Source organism: Sinocyclocheilus rhinocerous, unplaced genomic scaffold, assembly GCF_001515625.1.
Source record: "Sinocyclocheilus rhinocerous isolate Xijiao unplaced genomic scaffold, SAMN03320098_v1.1 scaffold2824, whole genome shotgun sequence".
Taxonomy (NCBI): domain Eukaryota; kingdom Metazoa; phylum Chordata; class Actinopteri; order Cypriniformes; family Cyprinidae; genus Sinocyclocheilus; species Sinocyclocheilus rhinocerous.
Window position 1 is genome coordinate 34,285 of NW_015648612.1, and position 9,616 is coordinate 43,900.

The 9,616-nt window shown below is 37.3% G+C and overlaps 1 protein-coding gene across 1 annotated transcript in view; it reads left to right on the forward strand.

Annotated features, from left to right (window-relative positions):
- Nucleotides 1–1,316: 1,316 nt before the first annotated feature.
- LOC107709980 (sodium- and chloride-dependent glycine transporter 2-like) overlaps nt 1,317–9,616 on the forward strand; it is a 20,503-nt gene continuing 12,203 nt past the window's right edge. The window contains exons 1-12 of the mRNA XM_016514653.1: nt 1,317–1,361; nt 2,151–2,603; nt 3,406–3,562; nt 4,068–4,199; nt 4,352–4,525; nt 5,321–5,468; nt 5,562–5,694; nt 6,091–6,225; nt 6,364–6,467; nt 7,178–7,302; nt 7,471–7,583; nt 7,702–7,833. Coding sequence (XP_016370139.1) covers nt 1,359–1,361; nt 2,151–2,603; nt 3,406–3,562; nt 4,068–4,199; nt 4,352–4,525; nt 5,321–5,468; nt 5,562–5,694; nt 6,091–6,225; nt 6,364–6,467; nt 7,178–7,302; nt 7,471–7,583; nt 7,702–7,833 — 1,809 coding nt within the window. The 5' untranslated portion in view covers nt 1,317–1,358. The remainder of the gene's footprint in view (nt 1,362–2,150; nt 2,604–3,405; nt 3,563–4,067; nt 4,200–4,351; nt 4,526–5,320; nt 5,469–5,561; nt 5,695–6,090; nt 6,226–6,363; nt 6,468–7,177; nt 7,303–7,470; nt 7,584–7,701; nt 7,834–9,616) is intronic.

Below are 9,616 nucleotides of genomic sequence, written 5' to 3' on the forward strand. Positions count from 1 at the left end.
CAGAGTTTTGTTCCAACCCTGCTCCGACACACATACCATGTAGTTTTCAAATTAGCCTGAAGGACTTGATTAGTTGGATCAGGTGTGTTTAATTAGAGTTGAATCTAAACTCTGGAGGGCTCTGGCCCTCCACAACCCTGTTGTAAAAGATAGGTTGCCTTGAAATAGGTCACCTCTGAATGCCACGATTAACCAATCAGAATAAAGTTTTCAGGGAGCTGTGTAACATCAGGACCTGTCCACTAGGGAGATCCTCAAATATTAGCTTAATTAGCTTAAAACGTGTAAGTGACGGGATCCAGGAAGATAAACAAAAGCTTGTTGTTTGAATGGCAGTCAGTGATGCCTCATGCTAAATAAACTGCTTTTATGTTGAAAAACTCATAATATAGGCCTAACAAATTCACTGCCTATCCGCTAATGGAAATGGTCTGCGACCCCAAATATACTTTACCTTAAGTATGATTTAGTATAAGGCACTCCTCCTTTGTCTTGCGTAAAAGTTTAACAAATGAGTGCCTCCACTCCTCTGAAAACCTCGCCCACTTTTCACACTTGAACAATATGGGTGCCGGTGACGCACAAGGATAACTGTGCGTTCGTTTGACGTGTGAACTATGAACCATGAGATATAGGCTACCATTACTCAAATAGCCTACTATAGAAAATATGCAACACAAGTTTTTATAATGGTGTTTCATAAAATTCCAAAGTCAACTGCTTGGTTGTAGACATAGTCATTCATGTAAAATATAAGCAACTTCGTTCAGAAATCATATTTCCATGACCTTGTCTAAATAAAAAATAAATAAAAAAAATGCCAGACTTGACGCAGATCTGTGCACTGCGTGTAAATAACCTAACTGTGATAAGACATAATTAAAAAACATAAAATGGGCCTGTTATCTATTTTTAATAAAATTGTATGATAAAAAAAGTCATTAGATTTATCTATATGTATAGGTGTCGGTCAACTATGCAGTCCCCACGATGCCTGCGTCTGCAGAATCTTCTCTGTGCGTCAGATGAACATCTTTACATAGTCCTGAGGGACCAGTTTATTAATCAGTCACGAGCCAGTCCGTCCCCAAACGTATAGTCTCGCGCTGCTTTGTGTGTCACGAGCTCACGTCTTCGCTTGTTGCCCCTTTAAAAATCAGAATTGAAGGCCAATGATTTATCAAAGCCCTATTATCAAGAAAATGTCATACGTAGGGTACCTTGCCATGCACTGACGCAAACCCGATCTTTCCCACGGAGATATAGAAAGCTTTGCACTTCGCACAGCCAAACTCAGTCTGCCTGCCGTCTTCCCAGCTGTTTTCTGCTATTAACCCACATTTGTTGACTCTGCACAAATGGTAAGTACAGCACATTCATTACTTTACGCTTTGCGTGTTTTTGCTGTGAACAGTTCACAAATTATTTAGAACAGTCTTGGGAACAAAAAAGTATTATTTGTAAGTGCACTAATGAACGAAGTGTCGCTATCCACGGTGCTGAAACTTTATGGCAGGCGTTTTTACGTCTTTTCAATTGCAATATTAGTTATACAGTAGGCTATATGTTAGAAGAAACTATCACGTTTAAAAAATGAATACAAATGTATAACCTTAGTAGTAGTTATATTCATAGAATGACAGACGATTTATTTTATTGTTATTTTTTCGGTATGCAGATTGCAGAATATTTTAAAAAGGGTTTTAGGGTAGTGCTCTCCTATGGTGCAATGTAATTGTTGGTGTAATGTTCCATGTTTGCTCCCGGGTTCGCATTACACACTTACACCGGGACTGGTGCCTGCAGCAGGGGGCAAAAACCTTGGCCGAGCCCGGCAGCTTGTATATTGCCCATAAAACCAGGGGATGTGCCGGGGTTGAATGACAGGAGGTAAATGAGGCGTAAAATTAAAGAATCTTTTTATAATGGTTAAAGCAAGACGCAAACAGTTACAGTCCGTGAGCTGAAAAGTGGAGCAGACATGTCCAGAAACGGTCTAGCATAAAATACATTGCAGAAGTTATGATAGCGTGAACATTTTGCCTAGGGGTCGGTTTATGTAACCATGTTGGGTCACTGTAGGTGTGAAAAAGCAGTTAATTATTACGTTAATTATACTCATCCTGTCTAATGTGTATTTAACGTTGCAGGATTTTTCTGAGCACGGGGAAATGTTGAGACAACCGTCAAACAGTATTCCGCCTCAGCCTTCTGGGGGAGCGGTTGGAGATACAACTACAAACAAACCGCAGAACGGGAACCCGGTGCCCCAACCGCCGCCTGTAAACGAACGGAAAACTTTTTGTCCTTCGGAAAATAAACCGTGCGAAATGGAAGCCAATAAAGCATACGGGACGTTTAAAAACGCCGCACCTGGACCCACGTTTGCTCCCGTTAATTCTGCCGTACGCAAGGATTCCGTCGGTAAAATGGATGGTTCGACCGGTAAAGCCACGTCGGACTTCATGTCTAACAATCAAAGTGCTGTAAGGATCGCGGCGGAGCATAACAACACCACCGGTGACTGGACCTCCATGAGCCAGACCACCATCATCCTGGGTACAGATGGCAATACATCTGTTCTGCCTGGCACGGTGACCGGGGTAAGTGCATGGTTAAGGAACGTTTCATTCCGGTGGAATCAGCCAATCACCCCTAAGCTAAAGCTTTCAAACGGGGAGAGTCTTGAGCAAAAACAAAACCTTGATATTTTAAGTGTCGTAGTAGCATTGTCAAACTAAAGGAATCCAGCTGCAGCTTTGTCCGTTACGATAGTTACAGGTAGAATTTTGTTCGCGAGACCTTTATTTAACCCACTTATGTTTGTAAAAAAAAATACAAAAAATGATTAAAAAAAATTATGATGATAGTAAGGTTGGAGTTTCTAGAGGTTCGTCTCACTCAAGCGAAACAGTCATTTGCCACCACAAGCACTATTATCCTTTAAAAAATATATAGCGTTTTATTGTGATATTTAAATTTACACTTAGCGATAAGTAGTGACGGTTATTTGGAGCGGCGTACTGTTGCTATGGTTACCTCCTAGCCAAAATCTATTCGCTGGCGTCTTTGGCGACAGGTAAAAATGCGCTGTGACTAACTTGTAGTTTTTCGTAGGATTTTACCGTTACTGAAACGTTTAAAACACGTATGCACTATGTTACATAAGAATCTGCTTATGGTACAATTCCCTTTGGGGTGTTTCATCAGAGCCAAGGGCGACCCCTTTATTCCCTGGTCACGGTTGTTGGGGGAGCATTTTGATTTTTTTTAATGATGAAATATTAATACCTCTATAATTTAATGACCCATAATTTGATGATTGTCATGATAGTTAAAAATTAAGTATATGACAATGCAGCCCGCATCCGATCATACTAAATACTTAGTGGACTCTTCTTTCAGGATGATGATGATGATGATGATGATGATGGAGGAGACGAGAATAAGGCCCGGGGGAACTGGTCCAACAAAATGGATTTTATTCTGTCCATGGTGGGATATGCCGTGGGTTTGGGAAATGTGTGGAGATTCCCATATCTTGCTTTTCAGAATGGTGGAGGTGAGAAATAATTAAGGGACAGCATACTAGAAAATATTAGGAAATATTTTTGTTTTTACTACAGATCGATTTGTATCGAGAACGAGTAGTTTAAAAGTCCGGAATGTCAATGTGTAATAATACACGCATAGAAACTTTCGTTAGAGGCAATTTTATTTTCTGTTATAAAATTTAAAATTCGTTTTATGATTGCATGGAATTTAGTTTAATGTACGAATTATAAGGACAACGAAAGATTATTATTAGGTCATATTTATACACATTCTAGTGTATAGATGTTATTTTATTTTAGCATTGTATTTAATATTTATTGTGTTTGTTATACATTATCTTATTGTTATATTATAAAATAATATTATGCACTATATTAGATGTTTATTTTAATTTAAAAAAATACAAAATCTAAAATTCAAACATTAATAGGTTTATTGTTCACATTTTTAAAAATACGCATTACTCATGATTCATGCATTTTTTCAACAGTGGGTGTTCTCTCTGTTTGTAGGTGCGTTTTTGATACCTTACCTAATCATGTTAAGCCTCGCCGGAATACCTATATTTTTGTTGGAGGTGTCTTTGGGTCAGTTCGCCAGCCAAGGCCCGGTGTCAGTATGGAAAGCGATTCCAGCTTTACAAGGTAAACTGACGTTACTTTATTAATTGATCCGCCGTTATAATGAGCAATGTTTTTGCTAATGTGTTACATTAGTGTTTCCAGTGAAATGGTAATCGACTTTCCGCCTGCTTTAAGTGTAATTTCTATTATCTGGTTTCATTTTGTTATTATAGGTTGCGGGATTGCCATGTTGATAATATCTGTCTTGATAGCCATATACTATAATATTATTATGTGCTGGACATTGTACTACCTGTTCGCTTCGTTGAAGGAGACACTGCCATGGGCCACCTGTAAAAATGAATGGAACACCGTCGAGTGCAAAGACAAAGACATGCTGCTTTTGGGTAAGGATGAGCGTCTCTCTCTCTCTCTCTCTCTGTGCGGCACCCCTTTTTCTAACTAAAATGCGCAATGCGCAACCTGTATTTAAGGATTTCAGGAATTAAGTAGCCTACCGCTCAATTTAGGTTATTCAGTGTCATCCTGCTCTCTTTATACCCCAAACACAACTGTTTCTCCTCATTAAGCCAAAAGTTTTTATTTTGATGACTTGACAGATTTTTTTATCAGCTACAGAAACTGTAAAATCAAGTTCTTTTGCATTTTAGTACCATCATGCAAAATTAATAGATTTTGTGTTTTTATTTCATTTAGGACTATTGTGTCACACTGAAACGTGCGATTAGTGAAATGAGAATGAGTTCTCATTTCAGAATGAGTTTATCTTAAAATCTAATTTGAATAAAATCTCTGGTGCTTTATTATGCATTTGATTTAATTTTCGGACATTTTTACGTTTGAATTCGTTTTAAAACGCTTTTCTCAATGTCGTGCTTTTGGTGAATTCAGCAGAAAATCTGCTTGCTTGACAAATTTACTGTAAGAGTTGGTGCAGTGCCGCAGTGAGATGCACTGCCACCTCGTGGCCTGTTTGAGTAGCGCCACTACCACCGACTGAATCAAATTGTGTACAGTATTGCAGTTGTGTGTGAATTGTGTAGGCCTATTTGTACGACGTTTGATTGATTTCGTGCACTTAATTTGTTTAAAGAATGTTTCTCAACTAGGCAGTGAATGACGATGGAAAACAGGGACTTTTTTCACGTTCATTCCAAGTTTTCATTATTTCTTCTGGCCAGACTCCTGTATACTAAGGGACAGAAACATCACATCAATCAAGAACACTACATTCTGTTTATCTGCGAATGCTGTCGGGAATTTAAGTAAACTGTTAAATATCACAGCGGACAATAAAACCTATGTCAGCCCTAGTGAGGAATATTTCAAGTAAGTGTGCTTTTCCAGTGATATGTATTTAGAGGTGGTGTATGTGTAACTTTGCAGATTAAATGGATGCTAATCACTCTGCTTTCTTGACAGGTATAATGTGTTGCATATTTCGAAGGGTATTGAATATCCAGGTGACATCCGTTGGCCACTGGCTGCTTGTCTTTTACTGGCCTGGCTTATTGTTTATGCCTCTTTGGCTAAAGGGATCAAGTCCTCAGGGAAGGTAAGAAAACAGGTTGACTATTTTCTCTCCTTACTTTCTCTTCTCTAACTGGTAAGAGAGAAGTGTATAGCAGGCCTCTCTCTGGTCCAGTGAAAAGCATTCATTTTCCTTCATTTTAACATAGTACATTGGGCCGTATTTTTACAGAACTTTCTAGTGTAGACAGTACACAAACTGTAAGTAATCAGCAAAAAAGTGGAAATAATACTGATGTCACAAAGTAAATGTGTGTTAATTTGGCACAAGAAGTATTAGATGGGTTAATAATGCTTTCTAAGGCTGTAAGATAAGCAAAAGATTGGCAGTTTTTTTTCCTTAGATAAATTGCTAAAGAGTAGTATTCTCTTTCAGTGATAACTGTTTTTCATTTTATATTGTATACGTGTCTTTTTTCAGGTGGTGTATTTCACTGCCACATTCCCCTATGTGGTGTTGGTCATCCTGTTGATCCGAGGGGTCACTCTACCCGGAGCCGGTTCAGGGATCCTTTACTTCATAACACCCAAATGGGAAAAACTTAATGATGCCAAGGTAATAAAAAGAATGGTGTATTTTTATTTATTATATTTGATGATACAATATTTAATATATTGTCCTCCAGAATTAATCTTATTTCTCTTTCTCCATCTGTCTATCTTTGGTTCTTTCTCTCTTTCACTTGAACTGTAGGTGTGGAAGGATGCTGCTACACAGATTTTCTTCTCTCTGTCTGCAGCATGGGGTGGTCTTATAACTCTGTCGTCCTACAATAAGTTCCATAACAACTGTTACAGGTAACCAGTGCTGTCACTTTAGAATACACTACTGTTCAAATGTTAGGGGGGCAGTACAATTTTTAATTAAATAATTAAACCAATAACCAATAATTAAGGATGCATTGCATCGATCAAATGTGAAAGCAAAGCCATTTATAAGGTTACAAAGGATTTTTATTTCAAGTAGATGCTATTATTTTGAACTTTCTATTCATCAAAGAAATGTAAAATGTGCAAATGTATCACATTTTCCACAAAAATATTAAGCAGCACAACTGTTTTAAAAACTGATAATAATACATGTTTCCTGAGCAGCAAATCAGCATATTAGAATGATTTCTGAAGGATCATGTGACACTGAAGACTGGAGTAATGATGCTGAAAATTCAGCTTTGCTGTCTCAGGAATAAATCACACTTTAAAATCTATTAAAATAGATTTTTTTTAATTTCAATAATATTTCACAATATTACTATTTTTATTGTATTTTTTATCAAATTAATGCAGTACTGTATAATATTTGAATTATCAAATGTAAACAAATGAGTCACTGTAATCAAGAGTATATAATAATGTTATTCTTTCATATTCATTTCAAAACTAAAACTGCAAAAGTAACTGGCATTGTGCACATTCAATAGACACATCTGCTCAAAATAACATCTGTCTTATGAAAATGATTTATGATGTGAGATTACATGATGTGCTCTGTCTCTGTTGTTTTACAGGGATACTCTCATTGTGACATGCACTAACAGTGCCACAAGTATTTTTGCTGGTTTTGTCATTTTTTCAGTTATTGGCTTCATGGCTCATGAGCTCAAAGTCCCGATTGAGAGTGTGGCAGATGAAGGTATGTAGTATGAATGCATGCGTTTCTGGCTGATGAGCTATGATGTCTGATTTGTTTTTTGTTTTTAGTGAAGATACACAAAACTCATCACATTGTCATTGTTTTTCTATCATCAGACCTAAAAGGCATATGATCAGTCTGGTTTGTTAATATGGTCTTTTTGTGTAGGTCCAGGGATTGCGTTTGTGGTCTACCCAGAGGCTCTGACTAGGCTGCCCTTGTCACCATTCTGGGCCATCATCTTCTTCCTCATGCTGCTTACACTTGGTCTGGATACCATGGTAATGGAAATCATAAATTGTATGATTTACAGTTTTTTCTTTGGTTGTAATTTGATTACAGAATAAAACACAATAAATAACTGAATCGCTTTTCGTTCACACTTTCATTCCTCTCCAGTTTGCCACCATAGAAACTATAGTGACATCTGTTTCTGATGAGTTCCCCAAGTACCTGCGCAAACACAAGCCTCAGTTCACTTTGGTTTGCTGTTTGTCCTTTTTTGTGCTGGGTTTCCCCATGATCACCGAGGTAGGAAATTTACTCTTATTCCTAACTGCTAAAACTTTACCTTCATAGGACACTTTAATTAAAGTAGCTCTCTGGTAAACAATAAAAAAACAAACAGGAAAGTAAATAGATTGCAATGGAATTCCGAAAGCAAATAATTGGAAAGGTCTAGAATGATTGTTAGTTAGTTTGTTTTTGTTTTTAATTAAAGTGATTCACTGGGCGATTTTTAGATTAGGACTCATCTATTTTAATTTTAAAGTGTGCATATGTGTGTGTGTGTGTTTTCACGCACAGAGTGGAATGTACATGCTTCAGCTGGTGGACACATTTGCAGCCTCTTACTCTCTGGTCATCATTGCCATATTCGAACTGATTGGAGTCTCATACATTTATGGTGAGTTTACGAAATATGATCATTTGTTTTTAGACATAGGGCTCCAGTAATTTATTTTAGTGCACAGCAGGAATCAGATTTTTTGGTAATGAAAAAGAAAATTACAGATAATTAAACAAACAAACAAGCAGGCAGCAATGAATAGGTTCAAGCTAAAAGGCAGGCTAAGCCTGTAAGTTATTAGTTTGTATAGGTTTTGATTAGTTTAGCAACATTAATTTATAAGATATATAGTCGTTAAATAGTAATGAATATTTAATTGTTTAATTAAAGGGGTCATATGATGCGATTTCATGTTTTCCCTTGTCTTTGGAGTGTTAAAAGCTGTTCGTGCATTCAGAAGAGCCGTAAAGTCGCAAAGATTAAAGTCTCAAACCCAAAGAGATATTCTTTATAAAAGTGAACGCTCAGCCACGCCTTCCTAAAACGCCTCGTTCAAACACGCCCCCACCTGTAGTATTGTTGCTGCCGCCATATCTTGGAGACGCTGTGTGTTTCGTTGCGAAAGCCAGACTACTTTGTTTGGCCTTCTAAAAGAGAACACAACTAGAAATCAGTGGTTAAGTTTTATTTACAACTCTGTCCCAGAACAGTACAACCCAAATATTTGAGTGTGTGCAGCGCATTTTACGAAGGAAAGTTTCCTGAACCTGGTAAGGGGCGTAACATTTCCGTCACACGCTTGAAGTATTCGGCCAATCACAACGCACTGGATAGCTGGCCAATCAGAGCACACCGCGCTTTTCAGAACGATGAGCTTTGTAAAAATCGATGCGTTTCAGAAAGGCGGGGCATAGAGGTGCAACAATAATGTACAGTATGTGGAAAATAATGTGTTTTTTGAAACTTAAACTGCGTAAACACATTTCATTACACCAAATACACAAAATAATGTTATTTTTTTAGCAACGTCATATGACCCCTTTAATTTAAATGAACAACTATATGTAGCTGCAGTAATGATGTATTTTAGTTACCATCACCCTAGTTCTTTCAGCAAAAATCCAATAGGATTTTCCCAGTGGCTTTTGGATTATTGTAGAAAATAACATTTGTGACCCAAAAAGCTTATGGTTCTTATATGTTTTGTTCATTATGATGATCTTGAACAAAAAGAACAAACCAAATGAAGAAAACTTTTATGAATTTTGAAGTCTAAATACAATCACCAGAAGTAAACAGCTAAATGAAAGCTATAAACAAACTACACCACAGTCGCATGACTTCAACGTCACCATCACTAAGCTTTGGAAAACGCTTTCAATCTTTATTTAAAAACATTAAACATTTTCCCTGAAAGTTTGAGTTGAAATGGTTTGCAAGAGCGATGGAACCAGAAGTGCTAAAATGCCCACTTTCTTTCTTTCTTTCTTTCTTTCTTTCTTTCTTCTTCCTTCCTTCCTTCCT